The sequence below is a fragment of the Drosophila arizonae genome, chromosome 4, assembly GCF_054131065.1.
Source record: "Drosophila arizonae isolate 15081-1271.41 chromosome 4, UAZ_ARI_1.0, whole genome shotgun sequence".
In the NCBI taxonomy this organism is placed as follows: Eukaryota; Metazoa; Arthropoda; class Insecta; order Diptera; family Drosophilidae; genus Drosophila; species Drosophila arizonae.
In genome coordinates this window covers 1,154,691-1,170,618 of record NC_142924.1, presented here as the reverse complement: position 1 = coordinate 1,170,618, position 15,928 = coordinate 1,154,691, and the positions used below count along the sequence as shown (strand labels likewise).

Sequence of the window (15,928 nt, the reverse complement as noted above, 5' to 3'; positions counted from 1 at the left end):
ACAGCCATTTGCAGAGATTATCACTTTTCTCAAGAATTCTTTCCATTCCGCTACCGTCAAGAATTTAATGCAGCCTAGGATGTCTGGAATACCGGAGGTGCACAGGGTTCAGGGTATCTCCTAGTCGGACTGGAGTGCTCCTGCTTGCCTTTAAATGGGATTTTGATAGTTGAACGTTAAAATTCACAGCACGATCGCGCGGAGATTTCTGTCTGTCTGTTGTTGTTGTAGCCTATTTTGATAGTTTGTTGTTTTCTTCTTTTGGGAAAATCTGAAATCTTTTGTAGCTGTCACAACATTCGCTGCGTGGTCTTTGTGTTTTTATTGATGGCCCTGTTGAAATTCTGTACAGTAGCTGTTAAAGATTTGTATCTTTGCAGCTCATTTGATGCATTTCAATGCCGCTGCTCACACCTGCACACACCTGGGCCGGGCCAGTTCTTTGACAAACACAGTTTCAGCATTTTCTCACGTACAAAGACACAATTCCAAATGCAAATTTCGAGCAGGGCAGGGCAGGGCAGGGCTTTGGAGATTGGCTAAGAGATGCCCGCAGGCTGTAGCCCATTTCTCCATCTCTCCACCTCTCTCTCCCTCTCACTCTCCCGCTCCTCTTTTGGAAATTTCTTGATTTTGTGGCGTCATGTCGAGCCACTTGGTCGCAAATGTTTCAAGTGTGCCTTGCCATGCTTTGCCTTGCCTTGGCTCGCTTAATTAATGGCTATTTATATTGAAGTGTGCAGATCGGAGAGCTCATTAGGTCGCGTCCCGTTAATGCCAGAGACAGGCACTTGTGACCTTGTCATATATACGATATGCGATGTATCTATATATACTGCTGATATCGTAAGAGATTTCACAACCTAAGCTGAGGCCATAGAGAATCCGCATTCTTCGGCAACGTCTTCCCATATGGCCAATCGTCTCTTTTCTGCTCTAACTTTGGTCATGCACAAATCTCGACAGAACCAAAGATGCTGCAAAACAACAACAACAACAACAGCAACAACAATCAAGAGTTATTGTTGGCGCATTTGCTTCTGGCTGGCATTTTGTTGCCATTTTTGGTCATTGAAATAAAAATGACATGTTTTCCTCACACAAAACTCGAAAACTCTTTTTGGAGTTAGAGCCACAAACAGAGACAGAGCCAGAGCCAGAGCCAGAGCCAGAGACTTGACCACATTGCCATAAATCTTGATGGCTCGTTGCACTCGCAGAGCTGGACGCAGTTTTATGGCCAGTGCGTGACCGCCTGGCTGCCTCGTTGCCCCGTCGTCCCGCCTCTTGGCTGCCTGCTCCGACTTATGTGGGCTCAAGGAACTTGAAATTGTCACACAATATTTGGAGCCCGCCTAACGGTGGAGAGAAAGAGAGAGAGCGCCAGCCGCCAGCCAGCCAACTGCAGCTGCGTCTCTGATTTGGCCAGGCCAACAATGAAGACTTAAGTATTTATGCATTTGGCCGGCGAGTATGGCAATGCGCTTTATATACACTCCATAACATAGTTTACTGTAGGCCTTTAAGGATGTAGCTTCCATCTTTGATGTTCCATCTCCCATCGTTATATACAATATTTCATTTCCCTCTTATTCTATCATTTCACATATGGCTTATTCTAGCTGATATCTCATGTATTATCTCATCCATCTTTTATCATTCTTCCTCCATATTCTATCTTCCTCCATCTATATTCGCATATATATATATTATATATTCCATCTATTACTTTTTCTACTACTACTTTTTCCACCTCAGAATTCTTGAGTGCATTTTCCAAACTTCTGCAGAGCTTCATTAGCTTGCCAAGGGTGTTCAAGATTCGGCTCTTAAACAGTTACACAGCTAATCTGACTGCGCCTGATTTGTACTGTGTGGGATTTGGGTTTGTGTGGCAGGCAGACACTTGCAACTTGCAGCTTGCAGTTTGTGGTTTGTGGCTGCTGCCCAAGAGTTGCGCAACAATGTTCAAAGACATTTCCGTTCTCAATTAAGTTAGTTTCAGTTTTGTGTGTGTTTTTTGGGAATGCGGCTGATATGCGCTTGATACGGCTCATGCGAGTGTGAGTAGACGCGACGTCACTTCAGATTATTGTACTTGATTTGCTGCATTTACACCTGTTGGCCAGGCCAGGTCTTTTGTTGGCCGCGCTAAGTGCAGCGGCTCGGGCACTCAGCTCGCCTCTCCGACGATTCTCAGCTGCAGCTGCAGTGCGTAAACTTTTTGACGCTTTCGAGTGGATGTTTTTCAATTTGAAGTCCGCTTTTTAGCGTGTGAATTTTCCACTCGCAGGTTTCTTCTGGCCGAATCAATAAAACCCAACAGCAGACACGTCAAATCAACAAAAGCGGCATTTAATTTGGTTTCCATATACCCTGTACAAAAGGAAAAGGATCAAGTCGGGTATATATATCGGATGAGGACTCCCAGGTCTCCATCTCCCCTTCTATTATTAGAGATATATGGCAAGGGTATTGCTCAGTCGCTCACTCCCTACTAGAGAGCTCTCTTACTTGTCTTTTGTTGCTTTTTACAGCTACCACTCGAGAGGCACTTCTGCTGGCCTGGCCTAGCTTTATGGCCAGCGGTGTGTGGAACTGTCGAGGTCTCCTCTCTGCAGAGGAAAGGTTTCACCCATGCAAACGCAATCTGCCACAGCCGGTGGCAACGAATCGGTTGCAATTTGCAGTTGCCGCTCGGACAGACAAGAAATCAAAAGGCGGCTCAAGCTCAAGCAGATGCCAGAGGGTGGGGGGGGGGGAGATGGAGAGAGGGGGTGGACGGCTTTGCTCCTCTGGCGCAGCGTTTATTTGAATTTGAGTTTATGGTTTCATTTGCCAGAGTATGAGAGAGCGAGAGAGAGAGAGAGAGAGAGAGAGAGAGAGAGAATGCAAGATTGATAGCTGCCGATAATGCGAGGAAATGTTTACGACTCTGTAATTTGGAGTTTATTTTATTTGATTTGCTGCGCCAAGTGCGAAGAAAAGCGAAAGTCCAAGCAGACAGAGCTATAGACAGATATGAATATATATACAGATATATATGTATGTGTGTGTATGCATCGAAAATGCAGATGGCAAAGTTCAAAGCTGAACGAATTCGTTGCATGTGGTGCTAATGATAATGGACAATTATGAATGCTGTTATGCAATGGATAGAGCAAAGGAGTGTGGGAGTGCTGCGGCACGGATCGCTAAATGAAATTGAAAGGCCCGAACGAAACAATTGCCATGGCTGGGTAATTGTCCATTGAGTGAGTGGGTCAAATAGATGTCAGAGCTGTGAGATGGGTCTATGATCGCGCCCAGCACTGTGAAAGCCAAATGAATTTGTTTTAACTATGAATGCTGTTAACCAATATATTAGGCAAGAGTATTCGAATATCGAATATCTAATATCGCATTCAAATGAAAATACATTGCACATAGCTGGGGCTAGCTTAGGGTAGATTAAGGACTGATGAAACGGGATACCGAAACGGAATTTCTACAGTTCACGAACTACTGGTTCAACTTAAGATTCATTCGACTCTCTAGCCAAGAAGATGAGGAATTCTCAGCTCATTCCTAATATTTACTCAACTTGAGAGACAAACCTACATTTTTGCACTTTGAGTTTGAGTTAGGGTATTAGGAATTCGCATTGCTTCAACTTAAGCTGCCAGCAAAGCAATCTTTGCTTAGTTACTGCCTTATATTTGCTTATAGCTGGCATTTATTAGCTAGCCGCTCTTCAACTAATGCCCAGCTGTCTGGCCAAGTGCAAATTATTCGTTTCCTTTAATTATGGCCATCGATTTGGCCAAATCATAGAGAGCGACGCGACATGGAAGAGCGGCCGAAGGAAGCGGAGCAACTGCAATGCAAATAAAACGCATGTCCAGCTGACAAATTGGCAAATTACGAGACGAATTCAAAAAGAAAACTCGAGGAGCGGAAACCCGTTGGACATGCACACACGCAGCTCACTCCAGCTCACTCCAGCTGGCTGAGATGCTGTCGAAGCTGTCGATGCAGTGCGTCAGCCTTGCTCCTGCTCTCTGCTCTCTGCATCCTCCTCGCCAGCTGGGTCTTATTAATTGCACAATTACGACACGCAATTGACGTGCAGAGAGTGAACGATGGCCGGCCATAATGATGGAAAACCGGCGTAGTTCGAGAAATGACTTTCTTTCACTTTCCAGACGGAGATCATAATTCACACAGCAGCAGCAACAACAACAACTACGAAATGTTCGGTAGCCAAAAATAAATAAGCCAGACGTTGCAAAATGCAAAAATTTCAATTAAAAACGAAAACAAAAATGAAAACAAAAATGAAAATGAAATCAAATCAATTAGGAGCCGCCTCAAGGGGCAACTCTCATGGGGCAGCGTCAAGGCAGGCGCAGACGAAGCGTTAAATTAAAAAATTACAAGAATACAAAACAAAAGAGAATTCAATTTTAAGATGTACGAATGAGCATATACCCTAACTGAGATATGGGTTAGTTCCGACTGATAATCGGCTCAAGATGCTGAACTTTGATTTAATTATTGGTTCAAGAAAGTTATACGATTCATATAATTTGATTTCTCTATACATCAACTATAAGTCGATATAATAATCGACTCTAGATATACTACTACTATATATATTTCCTATAAGGCATGCAGCAATAAAATGATTTCCTAATTAATGCGACTTCAGTTGAATTCGCTTTTATCGACTCGACTACTCAAGAATATATATAATCCATGACCTCAGAGACTTTTCTCTGTATTCTTAATATATATCATGACATAATAATCTTTCATAGAGTATGTGAGATGAAACTTACCTTATTCGGTGATACGTGCCACGATCGGCGTCCGCCTCGGCCCTGGCCACTCGACGAGGTTGAGTTTGTGGTGGAGTTGGTGGATTGTGTGTCCGCTGCCGCAGCGCTGGCATTCAGCATGGAGCCATTCTCATAGATCTCTGCCGAGCAGATGGAACTGTTTAGGGTCGCTGTACTAGCCGCCAGCGAAGGAATCGGCGAACTGGCCGGCGAGGGCGAGAAGCAGCCCGAGTCGTAGGAGTTCAAGATGCGCAAGCGATTGCCGGGACACAGACCCTGTAAAGAGCAACAGATGGAATAGTTGAGTAGAAGTTTAGTACAGGTATTTCCTAGTCGTGCACTCCCCACTAGAGCACTCTGCCTTTGCTACAGTGCGCAGTGCACTTGCCTATCAAGCGAACCTCATGGCTGCCTCTCATTGAGTCCAATTGATTTCGATTGCCTTTTAATTAACTCCCAAGCTGAGTGCATTCTTGACAAACAACAAAATGATATAAATATAGATATATGCCAAATATATAAATATCTATAATAAATTGCAATTATTATTTTTTAATTGCCTGTCAGGCTGCATTAAAAATCAGCTCGTAGCTCTTTTTCACGCAATTCTTTACGTCAATTTCGCTCGACATCTGTGAGAGACTTTTGACAGTTATTTACGATATATATATATATATATATATATATATATATATATATATATATATATATATATATATATATATACGATGTATATATATGTATACTGTTCCCAGATCTTGTCAACATGTGCTTGCAGCTTATTTCAATTAAATTTTAGACGCCGACAACAAAAAGTCGCGCCAAAACAATTTATGCAACAATTTTTTTTTTTCAAAATATCTTCAATTTTTTGTATTTATTTTTTAAATTTATGCACAAAAGCACTTTTGTTGTTGTCGACACTCAATTGGCTTGGTTTCTTTTTGGGTTAATTGTTTCCATTAAAAAGTGCGGCTACTTTTTAATTAACAGCAATTGGCCGACATCGAGTATCTATATAGCTCTATCAGTGTATCTATGTACCAATGTATCTATGTATCTATGTAGCCATGTATCTTTGCAGCTTTTGCCTGTGTTTGGCGATTTTGATTTCCATTTTGATATGTGTTTTGACACCAGACGACAGCAGCTTGAGTGCATTCATGAGTGTATTCATGAGCGCTGCTGTCTGCGCTGTGCGCTCAGCCACAGCCCAATTGAGTTGTTAATTAACAAAATAACAACAAAAACATCTATTCGCCGCTGCAATTTTCCAAGCGACGTGCAAAAATGTTTTCAGACTTTAATCAGTTTTTAATTTGGCCAATGGGAGTGTTTCTCTTGATTAGCTGGTGTTTGGATTGATCGTAGAGCAATACTTCAAGGTCGTACCCAACACACAGTGAGCATGTGAACATTAAGAGATCAAAGATAATGGGGGGAAATACTAGGGAGTTCCGAGATAAACTGAGAGAGGTTATGGGAGTAACTCTATTGCCTTTAGGTGGGATCTAGGATATGCATCTTTGTATTATTTTCATATATATAATAACCAATATAAAGTCCTATATACTTTATTTAAGCAAATAACCAAGGAACTCAATATAACCAAGCAAATCTTCAAAATAAATTCGATTTAAAGTACAGCTATAAGATGTCTAAGAAAATTCTATTAGAATATAAATTATAGATTATAGACCAAATACAATTGGGTTAACAAAACCCAACAAATCCAAAGAGAAAGAGAAAATTGAAATTAATCATACCTAAAAATTCATGTAAAAATATTTATATATTATTCTATTATTATACATAAAAAATTTACATAAACATCAAGAATTTTATGTTCATATCAAACTATTAATAAATTCCAATCTTCAAACGTATTTCCCATTCAGAACATGTTCCACATTCAACTCAATTCAAACAAATTTCAAAGTTAACAAACTGTGAAACATTTCATTCCACTTTGTAGGCGATCAAACTAACAACATCGACCTATTTACACTGCACTCCCCCAATGTACTGGACCTGGAGCATGTCCAAATTATGTTGCACAGTGTGGTAATCGCTCGCCGGGGCATTATGGGGATTATTATTACAGCTGCGGACACAATTAAAGTGGCAGAGCTGTAAATTTATATCCCGCATGCAACGAGGCGGGTGTCTGACACGTGCCCGGAGATGATGCTGCTGCTACTGCTGCTGCTGATGGGGATGCTGATGCATCATGAAAATGGGCAGGGAAATCATGGAACTCTATGTGTAGCATTGAAACATTTTCAAAATTAAATTATAAATGCAAATTTGGACTGACTTTTTACGACCAAAAAGCCGTGCAAGCTGAGTTCTGGCCCAGGCGGAATGCGCTCAATTGTTTAATTATGGATGCCAAGCACAAATGGGCGTGGCATGGCTGCCTTTTTTGGCAATTAGCAGGGCAAAAGAAACTGAAGAGAAGAGAAGCAAAGCCAAGCCCAAGCAAATACGTTGGCTAAGACAACTCGCAAAAGGCGTTGCCCTTTCGACATTAATGGAGCTGCACTCGGAGTGAAAGAGGGGAGAGGAATCTCGAGGTGGAGCTGTAGCTGCACTGGCAGAAAGCTGAAAGCAAAGAAGTTTGTTTGCTGTTTGGAATTCTAAAGCAGCTGCCTTGAGATGTGGAAAAGCAGGGCATCTCGAGATGCACTGAAAGAAAATCTTGAAGGAATTGATAAAAACGAGAAACGACCGATTTCAACTACAGCTGTGCAGCACATCTCTCTATCTAGGAGGTTCAAAAACTATATCTAAGTCTAATTACTGTACTTTTCTCTAAATGTACACAATTAGAGTTCTCTCTCCATAAACCTCCCTCAACCCAACCCAACTCACCTGTCTGTTGCGCAACGAGCATAGCCACCAGCCTTCGATGCCCTCGGTGTCCTGCTCGATGACTGTAAGGATGTCGCCCTTCTTGAAGGACAGCTCGTCGGACATATCCGCTTCATTGTCGTAAATGGCCTTGGCATAAAGTTTCTGCAAATAAATCAAGCAAAGAAACAGAAGAAGGTAACAATTAAAATCCGTTTTGACCAGTTTGCTGTGCAACTTATCAGAATAAAGAAATTTGTATAATGATCATAATGAACTGCATGCAAGGTAGCAGCTTCTAAGAAGCCGCAAGAGCAGAACGAGAACAAGATTCAGGCCCAATTTCAATGGAATTTCAAAGACGTGAAACTTGGACCAGTCGCTGACCGACCCCGACATTGACTTTTGCCTCCAACAAAAATCCAAACTAAACCAAAACATCATTCATAAGAACTCGTCTGCGGTTTCTACAGGTAACATATTTTAGCTCTTATTTCTCTTTTGTTGTTTCTTTTTCTGTTCAAAAACATAAATCCGAAAAAAAACACACAAAAATTGCACAAACTGCAAAACGAATTTTCGGGCAAAACTGAAAACAGAAAACAAAGCGAGTTCTTGTTGCTGTTGTTGTAGCCATTGTTATTGTTGTTGCTGTAGTTTCTCTGTTTTAGCTCAGGCCATGCGCTTCATTAGTTTACCTGGCATTTCAGGTCAGAGCACACACGGCCAACAACTCGGGCAATCAATGCAGAAACACACGCCTTATTAAATTTGCTAAAATCGCTTACGGCACTTTAGAGTAACTCAGTTTCTTAACACTTCAGATATGGTCAGAGATCGGCTATGATTATGACTAATGTATGTTATTAGATATGCGCGGAAATTCGTTCTAATGATTGGTTACACTAGAAGAAAACTTATGAACGCTTAAAGTAATATAGAACAGTTGGACTAGATTGAAAGTTGTAGAGAAAGTTAGAAGTGTGAATGGACATTTGTTCTAATGATTGATTGATTCACACACTCAGAAAAAAATATTATAATATAATACAACATATATTAGTACTATAATTGCTTTTAAAAATGATTCTATATACACATTTATGCTTAACATATATACATACATATATACTCTAATATTATATACCTCTAAAATATAGTTCTTAGCTTCAAGGAGCAATTTAAACACAATTGACTACACTTTTCTCTCAGTGCAGTGCGCCCATTGCTGTGCTCTCTGCTGTCGCCATAGACACGCTTAATAACGGTTAAGCGTTTGCTCCATTGTTAAGCAGTTGCATTCCAGCCAAACGCACTTAAATGTTGCCTTTATAAATTTCTATAAAAAACGCCTCTAAAGCAATGCGCACGACTGTGCATTGTACCTATGTGTGTGTGTGTGTTTGGGCAAAGGTTTCCTCAATGAATGAGCTGATATCTATCTATGTGTATGTGTGTGTGTGTGTCGGTCGGCGGGTTAAGCGTGCTGCTTTTAATTTCGCCACCGCATCGAACAAAAATCCAAAACGAACAAACCAAAGCCGACAAACCGTTGCCGTTAACTGCACTAGTACAACTTGTTGCCCCCGCTGGCTCCCGCTCCCGCCCGCTCTCTTCAGCTCTTGCTCTCTTATATCGTCGCTTTTCTGTCCCCCTCATTCGCTTCATTTAACCCTCGGCTCCTGGCTCATTTAATATGAGCTGCGGATATCGCATAGAAACACACACACTCATACACACACACAAGCACACAGACAGGAACGTATACAAAACGCCAGCGATTACAATATCGCGCGATGAATCGCCGTTGAACTTTCAACTCGGGTTTCGGTGTGAGTGCGCGGAACCCGTTTCAACAACAACTACTTGGGCTAGGGCAATGCGCATTTTGTATATTCTACTTTTCAATTTGGAAAGCTGAAACCGTTCGAAATGTCAAAAAGAAAGAAAATGAGCTCACTTGAAGTTCATGTGCGTGAAGCACAGGGCAGACCAACTAGCACTTGAGCATCCCGTTGTTCAAACAGTCAAGCCGCAAACACTAACCAAAACAACAACAACAACAACAACAGCCAACAACAACACAAAAGCAGCGAGCTCAAGAAATATGTATTTGTTAATTTGCCTGCGACAAACGTAATCGATGAATTTTGATAAGTGCGTGCGAGCGAGATGGCGCATCTCTAGCAGCTGCCAGGGCTGCGGGCTCCCATTTCGTCTGCTTCTTTCCTGCAGTTTGCTTTGCTTTCTTCTTCGAATGGTTGTTTTAACACAGCGCTAATTGTATGGGCAAATATTTATAGTTGGGCGTTTGGTATGTGGCTTAGGCAAACAAAAATCAAATATCGATATACTTTTGTTTGTGCGCAGCGACTTTAATTGGTTTGTTTAGCGCGTTCCACAATGGAACCACAAAATTGGAACTAGATGTGCGCTAAGCCGTTCAGAGGAACTGGAAAGCTTGGAGAAATGTCAACCCAAATGTTGTATAAGAGCTTTTTCGATTATATGTACATACATATGTATGTATATTTTGAAAGTCTTATAAATTGCATACAATTTCAAATTATGCATGCAAAATGCTGCTATAAATCTGCCAATATGTGTATAAAACCGTAATTTCAGCCTTTGGGCCATTTGGTGTGTGTGTTTTTCCTTCAAAGTGAAAGAGCTCTGCCGATTTATTGTTTTGAAAACGGCACGTATATGACCACAGCAACAACAACAACAACTATAATAAGCATAAGAGTTTTAAGACAAAGTAGCAGTTCCACATAACTCTCTTGTACGCAGATTTATTTTTTCTGCTTTGAGCCAAAAGACAACAAAGCCAAACAATAAAGATCTTTATATACATACATACATATATACCTAGTGGAGTACATTTATAGAGCTTGGCTGGCTTCAAAGGCTATTCACCATGTGGGCCATAAAGACAGAGGCCGTCTATTTCATTTTGGGGCGGGAGGCCTTTGTAGAAAGTCCGGCACATTTTATAAAGCTTTCGATCTGTTACTCTTTTCTGTCTTTACACTCCCCTACAGAGCATGACCTTAGCTAGCTGAATTGCCGCACAACCATAAATAACTAAATTCACATAGACAAAATCGAAAGATCAAGCAAATAAATCAAACAGAAGCCGCCGGCGACAGCGTCTTAATGAGCACTTAAAATTCGCAACAAAAAAATGTTTGTAAAGAAAAGACAGAAAAAATAATAAAAAAAAAAGAGGGGAATAAATGGCAACAACTTTGCCAAAATTTACTCAGCTTTTGATGAGCCTCAAGTTGAGTCCTCAACAATGACAATCTTTGACTTGAGAGGAGCCCATTAACCGCATTAAGTCGAAGCAAATGCCAAAAACGAATACAAATATTATGGTCGGGCGCCACTGACTGCATAATACTTGTTCGCGTCAATATCTGTAGATTTAAAACTTTCGAAAATATAGCTCAATGCCTATATAAATTCAGAGTTATATCAGGTCTCTATGAAGAATGACATTGCATAAAACCAATATACTCTTTTTGCTTAGTGAGCTGGTATAAAAATACATACATAAATAAAAATACATATAGTAAATACTGAAGTCTATATAAGCTAGTGATAACCCCTAAAAACTGATAATCCATATAGTATATATATATATATGTGTAATATATAGTCACATCTATATATATTTATTTTAAAGGTTTTTGGTCGTTGCGTGACTGATAAAGTTTTGTGTTTTTCTTTACCTCTGCTTTTAATTAAAGCAATTTCGCAGGAGTTCTTTATAGGGCATATATATACATTTATACCTATATACATTTATACCTATATATGTGCATATATAGTTATCACTATTTTGCTTTCTTAAAACATTTAGCTTAATTAGCAGAAATCAATTTTCTGTTTATTTTCTGCGTCATTTTTAGGTTTTTTCTTCTTGGTGTTTTTTGGGTTTGTGTCAACCTTTGGACATTGGCATTGACTAAGTGTAAGGTCTGATTAAGTAAACCTCGGGAGCTTAACCTGCTTAAGGTCTGTGTGAAGCACCTCGAGAGCGAAAAACATAAACGAAATTTTAGGCGAAGCATAATATACCCTTAAAAGCTAAACTGATATTGAGGAGATATTATTTTTCCAATTCACAATTTTAAAGATAGGAAATATAGCACAGGGAAGTCTTAGGAATAGGATATCTTAAGAAGAGAAGAATAAGAATAAGCTATTATATTACTTTAGATTAGACAGAAGAGTACGAAAAGGTGTGATAGATTTTTGTAATAAAACGACTTAGTTCCCAAATGGATGCATCAGTTATATAAGCGACTCGACTGTAACCTAAGGGAGAGGCATCCTCTATGTGTGTTATATTATACCCTCCATGAGATTATTAAAAATTGTAAATATCTTTTGAAATATAACTGCAAATGGGAGTACAGCAAATATTTAAGTTATATTAAAACATATATGTATGTATATGTAACTAGGTATATATTTATATAGACTTTTGTTCATTTTCTCAGTCCACTTGTCGGCGGAATATAAAAAAACGCCATATGTTGCGTTGAGCTGGTTTTATTGTTGCTGCTGCTGTTGTTGTTGTAGTTGCTGTTGTTGTAGTTGTTGTTGTTGAGTGCAAAAATAAACAAAATGTTTTGCGTCTTGACAGCTATAGCCTTTTCGGCACATTTCGTCAAGTCGTGTGCAAAAAATGTGACAATAAAAGACTTGAAAGCAGGCCAACTCAGGCAAAACACGTTCCACACACTCGCAAGCACACAGACACACACACAGCCGAGTTTAGCCAACTGTTAAAGTTGATGTTAAAATGCGTTGACAACTGCTCGAAATCAACTCCCACAATCGTCAAAGATGCACATTGAATGCCTCGCTGCGTCGTCGTCGTCAATGAAAGTGCAACAGATACTCGCTGTTTCCGATATGCCACGCCCATGACGTCTACCCGTCTGCAGTCGACCGCCCGCCGCCTCTGGCCACATGTCAGCCTCAATGAACAATGAGCAATGAAATAACTGCAAGTGTCTGTTGAACCATTTAACTGTAAATCAACTTTAATGGATGTGACTCGCGCGTAATCCATAAGGCGACTGAGAGCGGGAGGGGGAGGGGGCGTGGCACAGGCCAAGCTTCAGGAATGTAGCCGCATTGTTGACCCCCAAGCAACGCGCTCAATTGAATTAATCTACAAAAATCTTTGATTTACTCAAATAAATTCTTGGCTTAGTTGCTCCGTAGCTCTGCAGAAAATCGACAACTGACAAAAGCTACACTGAGAAAAATATTGTATTCAAATAAGAGTAAGTGAAGAAAGTGGCAAAACAAATATAATTAGAATTATAATTAGAAATTATTAATAAATATTGATAGAAACGAAGCTTTACTCTCTGATTGATTGAATGACTGGAAGTTGGGAAAAGTATCCCCATTGATTGAATTACAAACTGACTGACTTACCAACTTACTGATTGGCTGATTGAACTATAAACTAAATGAAACCTCCACTGGCTGCCCCTCGGCTTACCCTTGCATTGAAGTCCGACGAACTGACTGATCGTCTACTTAGCTAATAGACTGATTGACGATCAATGATGGATGAACTAAGCTAAAACTTACTTCTGAGCCTGCCTGCTCTTAATACCTCAATTGATCAGCTTCGCTCAGACTCCATTTCCACTTAATTATAGACTTAGCTTAGCTTAGATAGAGCGTTTAACTAGCTTGCATTGCTCAGTCAATTCTTATGAATTATGAATTATTATCTAAAAGGCCCACACGAATGAATTTCCAATGAAATTTCCTGATTAACTATTTTAAGGGCAGCTCGTATATTTAAATTATTTTTATTTTTATTATTATAATTTTATTGCTAATATGTTGGCATTCGCACGAAAGTGAGTCACAATAGCGACGATAATCCCCCATTGCAAATTAACTGTTTGTTGCTATTTTTTAGAACAAATAAACGGTTTCACAAAAGTATTGTTGACCTTCGCAAATAAAATAAATAATAAATACAAAATTTCAAGTGAAATACTCAAAGCGTTGCTAAATTACTTCCCCAACAGCAAAAACAACTTGAAGTAAGAAACATAACTTCGTTTTTTCCGCTCATGAATCAACTGCAAAAAACTCAATTTAAAAGCGTAAAAATTTTTTTTTTTATTTTTTATTTTTTAGGGAGTCTATTGCATTCCGAGTTTTAGCTAAAAACAGAACCGTCATAAAACTTTTTGAAAGCCAATAAACGAAAGATCAATCATTTGATAAAGAAAACATGAGCAAGCATTAAACAACAACAATAAAAGAAGAACATAATCAACAAGGGAATCATAAATGTCGCAGTCAAAAAATATCAAACCATTTTAGTGTTGCAAAGTGCCCCAAAGCGAATGCCAGACGAAGAAAGCAAGACGATGGCAGTGCCTGAGCATGATATACCTCAACTCTAATTTTAGATGAAATGGTGCAAGTGGATATATATTTAAAATTTTTGGATTTTTTTTTGTATATACGAATAGATTTAGATTGTCTTAACTACTTCACCTGCTTACGAATCTGATATTATAAACATTCAGCCTCACCTTCTGCATACATTGATATACCCCAATTGCTTTAGGGTATGAAGAGCATGGAAATTAAAAAGCCATCTCAAGAAACCATTTGAATACATTAAGAGAAGAGGTCGCAGATGGGGCTTAACTGTATCTTTCGATTTGCCGTGTTATCTTTTAACTGTTGCTCAAATTCCAATTCCAATCTTAAGCAAGTCTTTCGCTGTCTAGCTACGTCATGAGTGGAATACCCCGGATGTGTCTGTGACTCATGCTTTGGGCACCGATTCGAAGCGTTGCCAACCAGTTTTTTCGTGTCTCTGTGCACTGAAGATCGCTGGCACCTTGAACCGGCTCGATGAGAGCAACTTCTCGTTCGGTAGAGGTTTTGTGATGGATTACTAATGGCTTGTACCCAAAGCTTACGCTCGTAGACCCACGCAAAAGGGTCGCTTAAGCAGGGCTTAGTCTAGCCAGACATGAAGTTGTGTGTAAATAGAAGAGGCTAACAATTGACTATGGTATGTTGTGGATGTATTACTCTAAGCTTCTCTCCCTCTCTCTCTCTCTATATATATATATCTCTCTCTCTCACTCCATCTGTCTCTTTACAGCTGAATACACTTGAAGAAATATATTTATTTTAGTTGTGTCCATTCTTAAATCTCTTAGAACTGAATCCTATATAAAATTCCCATCTCTCATTCATTTACGTCCTCTCTTTCTCTCAGTGTACTTGAGCAATTTAGTATGCTGTAAACAGCAGATGCGCCTCTTAACAGCCCAACTGTCAGTTGTCTGTGGCCATAATTATGAACCTACCCGAGTCCAGTGGCAAGGCTGAAGAACAGCTCTGACTCAAAGCCTCACTGCGTCTGCGTGCTTTGTTGGGCAGTGTAGTAGCCGATGCCGCTTTAATGAGAATGGCCGCCCATCAAGGTGGCCCGAGGGCGTGCAAATTGCAAACTGCCTCGAAACTGAATTGTTAACTATCTCTCAGCAGCATTGGCGTTTTGCCATTCTGTCATTTCGTCAGTTTGTCATGCCGTAGCACACTTCCGGTGCGGGCCATAACAAAAAAAGTGGTGCACCTTATCGCGCGCTTGGCAACTGCCTTGCCAATTTGCAATTGTTACAAAAATATATCAATGTGTTTATTGTCTGAGCTTGCAATGCAAAGTTACGTAAGAAATATGAGTATATAGAGGTATATACATATGTACATACATACGTATGCCCTTTTTTTCACAAACTCAATGTCGACTCTATGACTGATGGGGCGTGGCAACTGTAGGTGTTGGCTAATTAGTATGACGGACATTGTGTACAAATGCTTTACATACAATTTACATTTACATTTAACAGCTGAGTCAGCGACTGTTGCTGCTGTTGCTGCTGCTGCTATTGAGTCTGTTCATGTTATCCTGAACGTGACATGATGTATGTCAAAACCAGTTGATCACAAATGCCGCACGCATGCAACAACAGCAACAACAACAACAACTTAGATAAAGCACAGATGCAAAGCAAGTTAAGACAGCTCTAATGGGAAGTATACGACTAGGAGATACCGAGACCAACTGCTTCTGCTTACACACACAGCAAGCATCCCAACATACACTGCAACAAAAACGATATACGCTCATAGGGTTCAGGGCGCCAAACGCGCTTAAGTCGCTGATAAGCCAAAGACAT

The 15,928-nt window shown here is 40.0% G+C and overlaps 1 protein-coding gene across 3 annotated transcripts in view; it reads right to left on the bottom strand.

Annotated features, from left to right (window-relative positions):
- The window catches only part of p130CAS (Serine_rich_CAS and FAT-like_CAS_C domain-containing protein p130CAS), a 41,220-nt gene that overhangs the window by 4,208 nt on the left and 21,084 nt on the right, over positions 1 to 15,928 (bottom strand). For all 3 annotated transcript variants that reach the window (XM_018008562.2, XM_089466450.1, XM_018008563.2), the window contains exons 2-3: positions 7,695 to 7,838; positions 4,821 to 5,096 (exon numbers count right to left, since the gene is read on the bottom strand). In XM_018008562.2, coding sequence (XP_017864051.1) covers positions 4,821 to 5,096; positions 7,695 to 7,838 — 420 coding nt within the window. The remainder of the gene's footprint in view (positions 1 to 4,820; positions 5,097 to 7,694; positions 7,839 to 15,928) is intronic.